Here is a 17604-nt window from a genome sequence, read left to right on the forward strand (position 1 = left end):
ATCTGGTGGCAGCCCTGGGTGTACAAGGAAAAATTTTACATTTGGTGGCAGTCCTGGGTATAAAAGGGAAATTTTTTTTACATCTGGTGGCAGTCCTTGGTGTACAAGGAAACCACTTTACATCTAGGGGCAGTCCTGGGTGTACAAGGAAAAACTTTACATCTGGTGGCAGTCCTGGGTGTACAAGGAAAAACTTTACATCTGGTTGCAGTCCTGGGTGTACAATGAAAAAATGTTACATGTGGTGGCAGTCCTGGGTGTACAAGGAAAAACTTTACATCTGGTGGCAGTCCTTGGGATTGATTTAGTTTATTTCAGAAACATGTGTTGTGAAATAAGAAAATATCAAATGTTTTCTACTATTGCTTGGCTGCGGCAGATGCTGGCTAAGATAACCAGTCTTGTGTTTGTACAACATTCTGCCTAGTTAAATTAACAAGTGCTTTGTACTGGCGTGATTAAAAAATAATTTGTTTCTGTAAATTTGCTAAATTTTGAAATAGACTGGTCAGCTGCAGATTTGGTCTGCCTTAAAATGAAGGTAGAATTTTTAATTAATCATCATTATGGAATAACTACTTTCAATTTTGGGTGATTGCTAAATAGATTTCTTTAGAAATCACTCATTGAAAGCTTAAAAATACAAAAAAATGGTTGATACAAAAATAGTTGCAAGCTGTAAACAAATTTTTGTGGTCTAGGAAGTACTTGTCAAATATTTGTGGTAACCAATGGTGTATATACATACATGTACTTAGATTACTATTTTACTTCCATACTCTGTAAAATAAATACCGAATTATAAGTATTCATGTATGTTTGACATGGATTTCAATTGTTAAAGTTAAACAATAAGTGCAAAAATTCAGATACATTATACAAAATTAGATTAAAATCTCTATCTCACACATATTGTGTTAGAGAATATGGTTTTAATTGCAAATTTTCATTCTTTTTATGAACAACAAAACAGATGCACCAGTGAATTTTAAATGTATAAGCGAAACTTTTTTAACTGTCTTTTCTTATAATATTTGTCTTTTGATTTAAGGTTTATAATTGCCCACTTAATTTATATATATCATCAGATTTTTACTTCAGACATTTTCAAGTATGTTTTTGTGATAAGATTTAACTTAAATTTTACTTTTGAAGTATAAATTTGCTGATATAAATCACTTAAATAGATAAATTATTGATTGGTTAACACAGTTTTTATATTTGATAAATAGAAATTTAGCATGCCATGTCATTTTAACAACTTTGATTGATGCATTATTCCTTATTCAATATTGCATTAGATAAACACAATTTCTTTTTGAGGTTATTAAGATTTTTTTGTAACTTACAGCAAAGACTATTAAAATGATTGATTTTATGACAAGATGAGGTTTTTATTGTGTTTCTCAGCCAAACTTTTTTTTTTTGGCTAAAATCAAAATTTCTGAAGTAAAAGATTTTTCTTCTTCTTATTTTCTAAATTTGTTATTTTAGCTTCATACACTGGAAGTTCTTCAGACGAAGATGATGTCAATCCTAGAGAAAAAGTACAGGTAATGTCTATTAGTAGTTACTATACATTTCTGTAGACTAGAACATATCATTCAACATGAAGATGAAGAACAGCAAAACAAGTGTTGTTCTTTACATATAATACATGTATTCATTAGCATTGTTGTTTCTAAACATTGTTATGAGATTGTGGCAAGTACAAATATCAATGGTTATATTAGCTAGGCCACTATATTAACATAATCCACTTCTGTATATTGTTTATTGCTGTGACGTTTTGAATGCAATGGAAGCCTCCAATTAATTCTTGTCTTTTAAGATTTGATACTGCCTGTTTCTTTTAAATCAAATCAAATTTGTATCTCCCAAGGCACAGAAAATATGAATTTAATTCAATATCACAGGTTTAAAACTTCTAGTGACATTTCAAAGTCGATCATTATAAGGTTTAAAGCATTATCAGGTTTTCATTTGACATTTTAACTCCTTGGAGAACAATCTGAAGCAATTTTCAATCATAATATCAGGATAAAAAACACTCAAATTTGATTAGGAACGAAATTCATTGGTATATGACATTTTCATTTGTTTTTGACAAACTTGCTATTTATTAGTGTCTCCCATGGGAGCATCATTATATGAGAACTGATTTTTTGTTGTTGAAAATTCTCTATATGCATTGTCCCATGGAGGAATTGTTTTAATTTTTATCAGGAAAGTTTTGTAATGGTTCAAGTTTTAAATTGTCTCCAGTGTAAATGATGTATCACCAATAAATCATGACAATAATGCTTGAATGGTACTTGTAACACTTTTATCTTTTGCTATAAATTAAAGCATGATAAATATTTGAATTCAGACTTTGTTGACAATATTCAGATTTATATGAAAAACTGCATACTCAGGTATTTTTGTCTCCTCTAAGTTTATTTCTACAGATAAGAACAGAAGAATTAATCATTAGAAATTTATTTTTAAAATTTCAAAATCACTTAGAAATTTAAAAGGTCTTAAGCAATGATTTTCTTAAAATTTCGATTTGGTATAGGGTACTCAAAATTTGTCTGACCCTTTTGAATTATAGACCAAGATAACCTGCTCCTTATTAAGCAAAACATTAAACCCCCAGAGTCCAAGGGAGAGAACTTTAGCCCAAATACTTTGCAACAGGTTTCTAGGTTTCAAACTCGTCTATTTTATGGACCTATTGGCAGCTGCTCTCTGCACATTTTTACTGAATAAAAGCTCAAAAGTATTACATAGATACGATGTAATACACTATCATTATTAATAAGGCACTTTTAAACAAGTTGATTCTACAGTCAAATATCTGTAATACATTGATTCATTTCAATCTGTTTAAGAAAAAGCAGTAACCTTTTGGGAGAATATTTTCATTCTATGAATTTAATCATAAGGAAGACAGTCTTATACCAGGAAATGTCAACAGTAGTTTCTATTTATAGCAAGCTGAGAAGCAAACAATGCTTGGTACAATGTATTTCTATCAGTATGTGTTCTACATGCAGGACTTCAAATCTTGAGTGCACTCAACTTAATGTTCAGTAAATCCCGCCCACTCAGGTGTTATAGAATAATTGTTTTATTTCATCTCCAAAGGCTAGGAGAGAATAATAGGTTAAGAAACATGAGTTTTTTTCATAGTAATGATTTTGTTCTTTTGCCAGAAACAAACATAAGATGATGCTAAAAACATGAAAAAAAACATACTATCCAGAATTTGAACAGTGATTAGAAATCCAGCACTTATAGCCTGTATTTAATTACTATCTGTTTTATTTTAACTCTCACTTTGTTAACTGCAGATCACTACAGTAGTTAATTGTTGTATGGTATCTGCTTTGGCATATGTCTTCTACTTATGTCTTTCAAATAAAATTAAGAATGGAAACAGGGAATGTGAAATAGAGACAACAACCCAAACACAGAGCAGATAATAGCTCAAGCCAACAAATGGGTCATTAACACAGTTAGAAAATCAGGCCCCTGGAAGAGTGCTTCAGTTGGCCTCTAAAATAATAATTGTATACATTTGTACATGCTAGTTAAGAGAACATGGACATCACACTCAACACACTACTAACAATTTCAATAAATACAAAAAGAAAATCACACTGACAGTTTTTAGCAAACACAAAAATGTAAGTGTTTCATCCATAAGATTAACATTGATCAAACCAATAACAGGTGAAAAGGAGAAATATAGATTCCTACACTGCAACAAGTGTATTACGATATTTCTCCACTCGAGACAGTTAAATTTTATTATTTAAAGCGCGAGGCTTGCCGAGCTCTTTAAATAACTAAAATTTAACTGTCGAGAGTGGAGAAATATCGTAATACACGAGTTATAGTGTAGGAATCTGTTTCTCTAATGATTTTTATCCTTCTTTTTCAAAGATTTTCAGAAATTTGTGTTCTTTATATGCGACGTCATCAGGCATGGTCACCTTTTTTCATGACGTCACAATAGGAAAATTCAGAAGAAAACAAAACATTTAGAAGTCATAATCAAATTTCGACTAATCATTTGCCGAGAACAGATTTTTCACTAGTGAGGAGAAATATTTTTCTCACACCAGTCAGGAAATGTGAAAATAGCACAAAAATTAGAGAAAGTGTATTTTCAAAATGAGAGGTTTATATTTGAGAGATTGTCCATTTAATATTAAGCTCCAGATAATTCAAATTAGACAATAAAATGTCATCTTTATATCTTCATTCATGTTTGGTGTTAAAAGTAGCAAGTTTTATGATATGACAGTATTATTTTTCCATGTCCTCCCAAGAGTTTGATAGTATTCTCAGGAAGTCCTGGTATGAAGCTTCTTTGCACTCAATTAGTCTGACCAGACCTTATTTCTGACTCTCTTCTGCTGAAACTTTCTGTTGTCTGTCGATTTCTTTTTGTTAAATTCTGTCTCTCGATTTCTTTAATTCAATCATCTATAAGTTTTTGCTGTGTTCTAATTTTTCCTAACTAATACCAATCTTTGTCATTTTGTTTGATCAGAATTAGAGGCCTTATTATATTTACCAACCTTTTATGAAGTTGTGTTTATATAAGAAGATGTACCTATAAGACACAAAACAATCAAGAGATACAGCTGGTTTGAAAAGATTACATCAGAGATGTCAGTGCCTGATTTGTCATATACTTTAAACTAACAAATTAATCATTGATTTTCTTACTATATATTATGCTATAGACATAAGTCAATGTAGATGATATACTTGTGTGTCTATGTATCTTGTTTCATAAAGTTTATCTGTAATATCATCTATAAAGCATTTATTAGACATACAACTTGTAAATTAACTGTATTTTGATTTGAAATGAAGGGTTTTTGTTGAGAGAAGGTTAAATTTCCACAGCCGACAGGATTTTATAGTTTATTTCTTAAACAGTTCAGGTTTCGCTTATTTTTTAAGGCAAAACAAAATGGCCTGTTGTTCAAATTTTTATACAAATTTTTGAATTTTTTGTCCGTTTGCTTTAATGGATAGTTGTCTCATTGACCATCCTACTGAATCTTTTTATTTTTTCACCATACAACCATACTATTCTTTCAATGTTTTCCTAGAGTTTATGGAGTTCTCCACAGACAATAGCAGACCATATTTATAATGCAATTTCTTTCATATCATTCAGTCTGACCAGTCTTTTTTTTTAATCACGCCTGCTTATTCTTTCTGTTTATTGACAGTTTTCTTTGTGTTCTGATTTTCTACAGCTGATCCCACTTTTCTTTTTTTAAGTTTTCTTTTTGTCATGATTTTTTGTCGAGCCTGCAACTTTTGTTGCAGAAAGCTCGACATAGGGATAGTGATCCGGCAGCTACGGCGGCGGCGGCGGTGTTAGCTCACTTCTTAAAAGCTATATATTTTAGAAGGTGGAAGACCTGGATGCTTCATATTTTGTATATAGATGCCTCATGTTACGAAGTTTCCGTCAGTCACATGTCCATTGTCCTTGACCTCATTTTCATGGTTCAGTGACCACTTGAAAAAAAAAGTTCAGATTTTTAGCAATGTTAAATTCTCTCTTACTGTAAGTAATAGGATAACTATATTTAGTATGTACGTACCTTGCAAGGTCCTCATGCCCGTCAGACAGTTTTCACTTGACCTCAACCTCATTTCATGGATCAGTGAACAAGGTTAAGTTTTGGTGGTCAAGTCCATATCTCAGATACTATAAGCAATAGGTCTAGTATATTCGGTGTATGGAAGGACTGTAAGGTGTACATGTCCAACTGGCAGGTGTCATCTGACCTTGACTTCATTTTCATGGTTCAGTGGTTATAGTTAAGTTTTTGTCGAGCCTGCAACTTTTGTTGCAGAAAGCTCGACATAGGGATAGTGATCCGGCGGCGGTGGCGGCTACGGCGGCGGCGTTAGCTCACTTCTTAAAAGCTTTATATTTTAGAAGGTGGAAGACCTGGATGCTTCATACTTTGTATATAGATGCTTCATGTTACGAAGTTTCCGTCAGTCACATGTCCATTGTCCTTGACCTCATTTTCATGGTTCAGTGACCACTTGAAAAAAAAAGTTCAGATTTTTAGCAATGTTAAATTCTCTCTTACTGTAAGTAATAGGATAACTATATTTAGTATGTACGTACCTTGCAAGGTCCTCATGCCCGTCAGACAGTTTTCACTTGACCTCAACCTCATTTCATGGATCAGTGAACAAGGTTAAGTTTTGGTGGTCAAGTCCATATCTCCGATACTATAAGCAATAGGTCTAGTATATTCGGTGTATGGAAGGACTGTAAGGTGTACATGTCCAACTGGCAGGTGTCATCTGACCTTGACTTCATTTTCATGGTTCAGTGGTTATAGTTAAGTTTTTGTCGAGCCTGCAACTTTTGTTGCAGAAAGCTCGACATAGGGATAGTGATCCGGCGGCGGTGGCGGCTACGGCGGCGGCGTTAGCTCACTTCTTAAAAGCTTTATATTTTAGAAGGTGGAAGACCTGGATGCTTCATACTTTGTATATAGATGCTTCATGTTACGAAGTTTCCGTCAGTCACATGTCCAATGTCCTTGACCTCATTTTCATGGTTCAGTGACCACTTGAAAAAAAAGTTCAATTTTTTTGTAATGTTGAATTCTCTCTTATTATAAGTAATAGGATAACTATATTTGATATGTGCGTACCTTGCAAGGTCCTCGTGTCTGTCAGACAGTTTTCACTTGACCTCGACCTCATTTCATGGATCAGTGAACAAGGTTAAGTTTTGGTGGTCAAGTCCATATCTCAGATACTAAAGCAATAGGGCTAGTATATTCGGTGTATGGAAGGACTGTAAGGTGTACATGTCCAACTGGCAGGTGTCATCTGACCTTGACCTCATTTTCATGGTTCAGTGGTTATAGTTAAATTTTTGTGTTTTGGTCTGTTTTTCTCATACCATATGCAATAGGTCTACTATATTTGTTGTATGGAATGATTGTTAAGTGTACATGTTTAGCGGGCAGATGTCATGTGACCTTGACCTCATTTTCATGGTTCAGTGGTCAAGGTTAAGTTTTTGAGTTTTGGTCTTTTTATCTAATGCTATATGCCATAGGTCGACTATATTTGGTGTATGGAAATATTTTATGATCTTTATGTCAGTCGAGCAGGTTTTATTTAACCGTGACCTCATTTTCACGGTTCATTGCACAGTGTTAAGTTTTTGTGTTTTGGTCTATTTTTCTTAAACTATAAGTAATGTGTCAACTATATACCGGTATGTTGTATAGAAGCATTGTTAGCTGTACCTGTCTGCCTGGCATGGTTCATCTGACCTGGACCTCTTTTTCAAGGTTCATTGGTCTTTGTTTGGTTATCTTGGTTAATGTTAAGTTTATGTGACAGTTTTAATAAAGCTTAGCTTTATACTTAGGACTATCAACATAATATCAATGATTAGTATAGAAGGCGAGACATTTCAGCGTGTGCACTCTTGTTGTGTTTTGGTCTGTTTTTCTCATACTTTATGCAATAGGTCTACTATATTTGTTGTATGGAATGATTGTAAGGTGTACATGTCTAGCGGGCAGATGTCATCTGACCTTGACCTCATTTTCATGGTTCAGTGGTTATAGTTAAGTTTTTGTGTTTTGGTCTGTTTTTCTCATACTTTATGCAATAGGTTTACTATATTTGTTGTATGGAATGATTGTAAGGTGTACATGTCTAGCGGGCAGATGTCATCTGACCTTGACCTCATTTTCATGGTTCAGTGGTCAAAGTTAAGTTTTTGAGTTTTGGTCTTTTTATCTAATACTATATGTCATAGGTCTACTATATTTTGCGTATGGAAATATTTTATGATCTTTATGTCAGTCGTGCAGGTTTTATTTGACCTTGACCTGGTTTTCAAGGTTCATTGCTCAGTGTTAAGTTTTTGTGTTTTGGTCTATTTTCTTAAACTATAAGCAATAGGTCAACTATATTTGTTGTATGGAAGCATTGTTAGCTGTACATGTCTGCCTGGCATATGGTTCAACTGACCTTGACCTCATTTTCATGATTCATGTTAAGTCTATGTGACAGTCGTAATATCAATGATTAGTAAAGAAGGCAGACATTTCTGTGTGTGCACTCTTGTCTGATATAATATTAAGCCCATTACTAGATAAATCTCTTGACTTTTTGTGTGGACAGAAACAAAAGCCTTATCATTTACCAACTTTTGAAGATGTGTTATTTAAGCGGATGTAGCTTGTAGAAACATGACACAATGGAGAGATACAGCTGAAACCATAAAATAAGATAGCAGTGTCTAAATAAAGGTTTGGTATGGAATAGATTACATCACAGATGTCAGTACTTGATTTATCTTCAAACTAACAAATTAATCATTGATTTTCCTACTATGTATAAATATGATATATTAGACATACAGTCAATCATGATATATATACTTTTGTCTATATACAAATATATATGGTCATTCAGAAGATCTGCAATATGAAAACTGGACATGTATTGGAAGAAAATTTAAGCAAACTATAGTTATGAACAGATGTATTGTGTTCAAGAGGGGATATTTTAGAAAAATACAATTCAATAGAAGATAAAATTTTACCCCTTGCTAGATTTTAATCCTTTTTAGCTCACCTGTCCCGAAGGGACAAGTGAGCTTATGCCATCACTTAGCGTCGTCCGTCGTCTGTCGTCGTCTGTCGTCGTCTGTCGTCGTCGTCTGTCGTTGTCGTCTGTCGTCTGTCGTCGTAAACTATTTCAAGAATCTTCTCCTGAAACTACTGGGCCAAATACTTTCAAACTTTAACTGAATGTTCCTTAGGGTATCTAATTTATAAATTGTATCCGAAGTTTTGATCTATCAACAAACATGGTAGCCATTGCTAAAAATAGAACATAGGGGTCAAATGCAGTTTTTGGCTTATAACTCAAAAACCAAAGCATTTAGAGCAAATCTGACATGGGGGTAATATTGTTTATCAGGTCAAGATCTATCTGCCCTGAAATTTTCAGATGAATCAGACAACCTGTTGTTGGGTTGCTGCCCCTGAATTGGTAATTTTAAGGAAATTTTGCTGTTTTTGGTTATTATCTTGAATATTATTATAGATAGAGATAAACTGTAAACAGGAATAATGTTCAGCAAAGTAAGATTTACAAATAAGTCAACATGACGGAAATGGTCAGTTGACCCCTTTAGGAGTTATTGCCCTTTATAGTCAATTTTTAACCATTTTTCGTAAATCTTAGTAATCTTTTACAAAAATCTTCTCCTCTGAAACTACTGGGCCAAATACGTCCAAACTTTAACTGAATGTTCCTTAGGGTATCTAGTTTGTAAATTGTATATGAAGTTATGATCTATCAACAAACATGGTGGCCATTGCAAAAAATAGAACATAGGGGTCAAATGCAGTTTTTGGCTTATAACTCAAAAACCAAAGCATTTAGAGCAAATCTGACATGGGATAATATTGTTTATCAGGTCAAGATCTATCTGCCCTGAAATTTTCAGATGAATCAGACAACCTGTTGTTGGGTTACTGCCCCTGAATTGGTAATTTTAAAGAAATTTTGCTGTTTTTGGTTATTATCTTGAATATTATTATAGATAGAGATAAACTGTAAACAGCAATAATGTTCAGCAAAGTAAGATTTACAAATAAGTCAACATGACGGAAATGGTCAGTTGACCCCTTTAGGAGTTATTGCCCTTTATAGTCAATTTTTAACCATTTTTCGTAAATCTTAGTAATCTTTTACAAAAATCTTCTCCTCTGAAACTACTGGGCCAAATACTTCCAAACTATAACTGAATGTTCCTTAGGGTATCTAGTTTGTAAATTGTATCCGAAGTTATGATCTATCAACAAACATGGTAGCCATTGCTAAAAATAGAACATAGGGGTCAAATGCAGTTTTTGGCTTATAACTCAAAAACCAAAGCATTTAGAGCAAATCTGACGTTGGGTAATATTGTTTATCAGGTCAAGATCTATCTGCCCTGAAATTTTCAGATGAATCAGACAACCTGTTGTTGGGTTGCTGCCCCTGAATTGATAATTTTAAGGAAATTTTGCTGTTTTTGTTTATTATCTTGAATAGAATTATAGATAGAAATAAACTGTAAACAGCAATAATGTTCAGCAAAGTAAGATCTTCAATTAAGTCAATTTGACCAAAATTGTCAATTGACCCCTTAAGGAGTTATTGCCCTTTAAAGACTTTTTTCACAATTTGTTCATCATGTTGACTTACTTTAAAAAATCTTCTCCTTTGAAACTGCTGTATCAATTTCAGCCAAACTTACGCTAAATGAGTTTCAGAGTATCTAGTATAAATTTTATATTTTATTTCCTTGTATGTCAAGAAACATAGCTCCTATGGCTAAAATAGAACATAGGAGAAAATGATTATTTTTTTTGGCTTTTGAAGAAAATAGGACGATCCAAAAAATATTTAAATAAATTGAAAAGCCAAAATAATCATTGATGAGAGATTTAACCAAAAGAATTAAGGTGAGCGATTCAGGCTCTTGAGAGCCTCTTGTTATAATGCTTACTAATCAGTTTTCTCATTGTTATCAGTATGAGTTTTGCTCATTGTTATCAATATAAGTTTTGCTCATTGTTATCAGTTACATTGAGTTTTGCTCATTGTCATCAGTATGGGTCTTGCTTATTGTTATCAGCATAGGTTTTGCTCATGGTTATCAGTATGAGTTTTGCTCATTGTTATCAGTTACACTGAGTTTTGCTCATTGTCATCAGTATGGTTCTTGCTTATTGTTATTAGCATAGGTGTTGCTCATTGTTATCAGCATAGGTGTTGCTCATTGTTATCAGCATAGGTGTTGCTCATTGTTATCAGTATGGGTTTTGCTCATTGTTTTCTCTACATGTTTTGCTAGTTCAACTTTTTGTTATCAAAATGAGTTTTGCATATTGGTCATATTGATATCAGTATGGATTTGCTCTTGATATCAATATGGGTTTGCTAAGTTTTCAGTATGGGTTTTTGCTCATTATTGGATGACATATATATATTCAATTCCAGTTATTTACATCTTTTTCCTCTAGGTCAAAACAGATACTTGTCTCATTGGAATCACACCAATTCTTATTTTCATATCAAATGGATATTGTATGATATGACAATTTTTCCCAAGAGTTCATTGTATTCTCAGGAGACCATATAAGAACTTTCTGTGTTAGGATTTAATCTGATCTGTCTTTATTTTTAAATCCCATTTGCCAATACACCTTATCACTATTTGTTCGCCATTACTGGATATCACACAGGTTCCCGTAAAAGTTTGACGTCATAAAACAAAATATCTGACGCCACAATGGAAAAGTGATTGTTGTATGTGTCAAAAGTTCAAGCGGCTGGGTCAGCCGGGATTAGCCATAAGGTGTATTCTTCTATTCTTTGCAAGTTTTCTCTGTGCTCTAATATTTCTTATCTAATAACTAGCCTAGCTGTAATGGAATAAATCTCTGACATTTTGTTTGATAAGAATCGAGGCCTTATCATTTGATACCAACCTTTTAAGAAATCTGTGATGTTTAAACAGATGTAGCTTGAAGAAACATGAAACAATCTAGAGATATGGCAACATGTGATATCATAACATATATGTAACATCCCTGAGATAGCAGTGTTTAGATAAAGGTTTGGTTTAGAATAGATTGCATCACAGATGTCAGTACTTGATGTATTATAAACTTTAAACAAACAAATTAATCATTGATTTTTTTTTTTTCATATTATGCAAGAGACATATAGATTATTAGATTGATACAAGTGGATTATCGGATTTATCCAATCGAGATAGTTAAATTATCAATTTTAAAGTTCGAGCCTGGCGTAACTGTGTAATAATTTGTTTCTCTAATGATTAAAAGATAAATTTTCTTCTTTTCTAAACCAAAATCTCCTTCGAGTGCCTTTCACTTTCCAATAAGTTGTGGATTTCATTAACACCTGTTAGAACATTTATATCAATTTCAGAGAGCCGAGAAAGGTTATGACCCTTTGACTCAGCCAATCATCTTCTGAGATCACCAACATCCACACATTGATTAAATTTTTTTATACAATTGGTTCGGAAAGGGATATATTTCCATAGAATTAGAGAAATTCAGTTACTTGTATCTATGTATATGCAGATAGCTTTTTGTGCACCTCTTTTCTAGATTTAGTTTCATCAGAAAAAAATCAAACCAGTTGGAACACACCCTTTTTTCTGGATGATCAGTGCATTTGAATGGGGACATGTAGTTGGAACCCCCTTTTTAAAATGGCTGGATCAGCCCCTTCATTTAATCTAAATTTGCAGGATCTTTCATGATGGAAATACCTTTGACATTTAAGATGCTTTTTTCCAATTCTTAAATCAAATTATATCGAAATTGGGAAGGCAGTTAAAACAAATTATACTCAATTCATAGTTGCTCTGAAAATATATACAAGCCTTCAGCATTGCATTAATAAACGTTAGCATCTGAATGAGGCAAATTTAACTTTACAATAAACAACATGTGCTGGATGTTTATTTTAAAATTCCATTTTTTCTTCTTCAATGTATAAATTTGTTAAAAATGATCAACAGAAATAGAAAAGATTTTCATGACATTTCTCATGCTAGAATTTACAATAAAAAAAAGATTTTCATGACATTTTTCACTGAAGAATTTACAATAAAGCAACACTATTGTTTAAGATATTTTATAGGTTTATAAACTCAGTAGTTGATTGTTCTCAAGACACCTGATATCTCCTAGACATTAGCCTTATTCAGGAAGTTTGGGCTTATATTACCAGTAGGATTTCTTCATTTTAAAGTGCAATCTCTTGTTCTTTGTTTTATTGTCTTACATAATGATCTATAAATAAAAGTTTTATATTCATTACATTTGAAGAAAGCTAACAACCCATCAATTCAAACTTAAAACTTAAGGAAGTCTCCTACTGATATTTTGAAATTTACATTTCCTCATTCAGCAGGACAAAAACATTTACCAATCACTGTTCCTGGTTGCTGTCTATTTGTTTTTCACTAATTGTTTTGTATATAAAATCAAAATAGGCTGTTGATTTTCTGGTTTGATATATTTTAGATTTTGACACGTGTCTTTTTATTGCTTTCTATAGGGTATTGGTTTTGCTCATTGTTGAAGACCAAATATTGACCAAAAGTTGTCTACATCTATGTCAGTTCGGTCTCTCAGGTAGTCAGTTGTCTCACTGAAAATTAGTGTTAATCATTTCTTAATTGTAAAATTTTCAAAGTAATATTTTTTTTGTACCACTCATATTTAAAGCAGTTTATATGAGGTTGTGACGGGCCACAGTGGCCACGGTGGTCTCTTTAGTTCTACTGCTGTAATTACTTAAGCCATTCAGCATTAAGGTTGTGAGTTTGAACCCCACTAGTGCTGATCACTGAACTCCAATCTTAATTGACTAGGATTGACAGTTTTCCTATCGAAGGTTGTGGTTTTTCCAAGGCACTTCAGCTTCCTCCACCAATAAAAACTCGCCACTACAAATGGCCCAAAAGTGACACCTAAAAGTGGCTTTAAAACACCAACAATCACTCAATCTGCAATCTGAGGTTGTATTATACAATATCTTGACCATCTGTAAAGCATTTTGATTCAATATCACTAGAGTTCTCTTACAGTTGACCATCTGTCCAATAAATAAAACAAACATGCATTTGATATATATTTCACTTATTCTTCGCTTTGGCTGTAATAGAGAGACCTAATAAGGCTGTTTCATGAAATTGCTTCCGTAATAATAAACATGATGTAATAGTCTTTGAAGCTATAAAAGACATTTGATATTGAAAGGCTTGTAATATTACAGCATATATGATTGATTTTATACCTTGTAATGTCTTTTTGTAGTGTGTAATTAGCTTTATTCTGTTACCAGTGTGTCAGCAAGTTATGAGATGGAGGAAATTTATAGCCCTTGATTTATCTTTTCAGACATGTTTTTTTGTTATGATTCCAATTGTTTCTTTTATTACAATGATTATGGTATTCTGTGAATGTGTTTATTTCATGTCATCAAACTTTCACAATTGTCAAGGTCTGTCTGTCCTTAGCTGTCCTTCATCCTTCTTGATTTGCCAATTTCTGCTAGTGGTAATTACTTTGTATGTAATATAAGTATTCTCGCTATTACTGTACAGTATTTCAGGATATTATTCTTTGGGCCAAAATAAAAAGATTGTATGTTTGCCCAAACACGACCGACCCAAAATAAACCCGCCGACTCAAATTCTTTTTTTGCCATTTTTTTTTAATTTTTTTTTTTTTTAATTTTTTTCGTATCTGCTACTTCATCGTATAAAACTTAATGTTTGTTGTCTTTGCATTTGAAAGTAACTGTGAATAAGATTAAAAGAAAGTGTATAAGAGACGCAGTTAATAAATATTCGATGTTCTCTGTTTTTATCTTCTGAACCCTTACCTTATGCTCAACGTTAATTTCATCGTGTAATCGAATATCTGATAAGAATATTCAGGTAGAATTGTTCAAAACCATGTGCAATCGAATATTTTAAATGTTAGTCTGACAGGAAATGGATCCGGAAGTTGCGAATTTACAATCTTGCAAGAAGATTTTGTTTTTACTGAATAAAAAGGAATTATTTCTTGATAAATTGTTGTCTTTAATTATAATTTTCCTTTATCATGTAAATTATATGCCCTTTATTCAAATAGTTTAAATTTACAAGTCTCAGTTGACGAGATCAGAACGTTGCTATTTGGGAGAATTTGATAAAACTATAATTGCTCACAGAATAAGAAATATAATCTTAACTGAATGTAATTCCTTCTAAATTTATTGCAATATAAATATTAATTCTTTTTGGCAAGAGAAATCTGACTTTTGTCAGGAATATTTTTTTTCAAATGTGCAAAAGTGAACACATGTTATGGACGCCATATTGGATTTTTATACAAATTTGTGAGGAAGCCTCTAGAACCATGACCTAAAAATAAATATAGTCTTCAGAAAACGTTAACTTTATGCAATTTTATTTGATCAATAATGATGATTTTTCAAAAATTTAACATGATTATTTAAATTTTTTTTAGAGAAGACCATGTATTTTTAACCTCATGAAAATTAATGTTTCTACAGCAGTCTGTAAATACAGATAAATTTTCAGACATCTTGGCATAATTCTGTATCTATAAATAACTTTTTATAACTTTCTTTTCGCTTTGAATTGTTTGAATTGGATAGCGGAATCTTATTTAATGATGTTTTGTCATGAGATGATTAAGTTTCTTGAATAGATAGCAATTCTAGACAAATTGGAGATATGTTTTGTAGAGGGAAAAGTAATTGATATCTTGCATTGTTGAAGGGACAATCTTTCCTTACAGATCTTAGTGTGCTTTGATTATCAAGTTTTGTCATTAATTGGCAGACAGGAAATTACCTCCCTTTATCAAAAGACTTATGTAATAGATAAGGATGAAATATTAAGGAAGTTTCATTTTAAGATTAAATTTCTTTTATAACTTTCTCTGATGATGAGATTTTTTTTTTAAGTGAGTGAGTCATTTTATGTTTCTGAAAGAATTCAAATATCTCTAAGGGAATTGTTAAATATTTGTGCTGTTATTTTGGTAACTCAGAAACCTGAATGTATCAATCCCCATATTTTACTTAAACCTGTAATTTAAAAGCAGTTATAAAGATATTTTGAATCTGTATGCCGTAATGTTTGTCAGAACTTAGATAAGAGATTGACTTATTTAGATTTTATTGGGAATGAAGCAAAGGAAAAAATTAAGTCAAGATTATGTAAGCATCTTGCAATAAAACATAGCCAAGTAATTGATGTCAGTTTTTTCAAATGATAAAGTTTTATTTGCAAATGTTTGATGTAAATGATTCTTGAATAGATAGAGATTGGTTTACACTTATGGCGGGTTTATAAAGTACGATTTCTATTGGATTTTTTCACCTTTAATGAATTGTTTTAATTGTTTCCACAAAAAGCACACTATTATAATGAATCATACTGTCAGTGTCTGTGTGTAAAGGCATATTAAAGCACTCACTGGGACAACTGGGATACCATATGTTAAATTTAGATACTGGTCCACTGTGCATTTCCTTTCATTGTTTCATATAGGTTTGAATATTTAAGGGGAGCAAACTCCTAGAAAGAGTACTCAAAAGCTCTTTGACCCATTTCATCAAGTGAAGTTGTAACTTACAATTTGATAAAAACCTTATATATATGACAATAACTTTTTCAAAGTAGAAAATGTGACAGATGATCTTGTCCTCATTTTCCTGCTTATAATCCAAGGACATAATATAAAAATCTAGGTCACTTTGACTTGTGGTTTATGAGAAATGAATAAACAAACATAATGTAGCAGGGCTGTTTAAGATGGTCCCTATGTTTAATTCGTTTGAATAAATGTATTACCATTAAAAATAAGTTTATTCAAAGGACTTGTATACAGTATCCTAACTTAATTAAGGAGTTCTATAAACAACATCAATGAAGGCTGGCATATTGTACAGACACTTGCCCATTGTTGAAAACCTTATTTTGACTTCTAGACAACTTATTTCATTCATATCAATAATTTTATCTTTTACAGAAAAATTCCAAAGGAAGTGCAGATTTCTGTGTCAAGAATATTGACCATGCTGCATTTGGAAGAAGAGAGATTGAAATTGCTGAGCAAGGTATGATAAAAAAAAAACAAACTAAATAGCAGCCTGAGTCTCTAGTAACAATGAAAGTAAAATGCACTAGTACATGTAGTAGTAGTTTTAATAAAAAAAAATGTTCTTGTTTTGAAGTTTTTATTATTCTTGCTAGCTGACCTGAATTTTGAAAAGCCTAATGCAATTTCTTAGTTATAGATCGTACATTAATCAATTATATATCCTTTGAAGAAATGTGAGATCACAACTTAAATTACTTTTTCAAACCAGAATTGATTTTTATATATATTCACTCCATTGCTCATCCCTTAAAAAAAAACAGTGAATGTCACCTGAACCATAGGCAAGGCTAATCATATTTAGTTGTGTGAATGGCAAAGGGCTTACGATGGTCCACATATGCCCCCAAAAAAATGATAAGGAATTAATAGAAAATTACTCCTGCACCATTTGTGCTGACCTATTTAAATAGTTATCTATATTTTTTTTTTAGAAATGCCTGGAGTGATAGCATTAAGAAGAAGAGCAGAAGCTGACAAGCCTCTTTCTGGTGCAAAAATTATTGGTTGTACTCACATCACTGCTCAGACTGCTGTAAGTAGTAAAAGGTTATGTAATAAGGTTTATCCTAATTATCAATGTTGATAAAAACAGATAAAAGACACCAATAAGAGCTTTTTCCTGACAAGTTTACTGAGATTTTATTACAATGGCTTAGATACATATTTGCAGACTAAAGTACCCCAACTTAGTTTATTGGATAAATCCAGATGGTTCTGCTTCTCAGTTTACCATTTTGAATTGCAACCTATTTGCATATACCTACTTTATTGCTTCAGCTTTAATATACAACAGTGAGTAGACATA

General features: G+C 32.2%; 1 protein-coding gene across 13 annotated transcripts in view; it reads left to right on the plus strand.

Moving 5' to 3' along the window:
- LOC143082457 (adenosylhomocysteinase-like 1) overlaps positions 1-17604 on the plus strand; it is an 82383-nt gene that overhangs the window by 41187 nt on the left and 23592 nt on the right. For all 13 annotated transcript variants that reach the window (XM_076258124.1, XM_076258132.1, XM_076258172.1 and 10 more), the window contains 3 exons: positions 1495-1553; positions 16668-16755; positions 17231-17331. In XM_076258124.1, the coding sequence (XP_076114239.1) occupies positions 1495-1553; positions 16668-16755; positions 17231-17331 (248 nt within the window). The remainder of the gene's footprint in view (positions 1-1494; positions 1554-16667; positions 16756-17230; positions 17332-17604) is intronic.

The sequence above is a fragment of the Mytilus galloprovincialis genome, chromosome 1, assembly GCF_965363235.1.
Source record: "Mytilus galloprovincialis chromosome 1, xbMytGall1.hap1.1, whole genome shotgun sequence".
Classification (NCBI taxonomy): domain Eukaryota; kingdom Metazoa; phylum Mollusca; class Bivalvia; order Mytilida; family Mytilidae; genus Mytilus; species Mytilus galloprovincialis.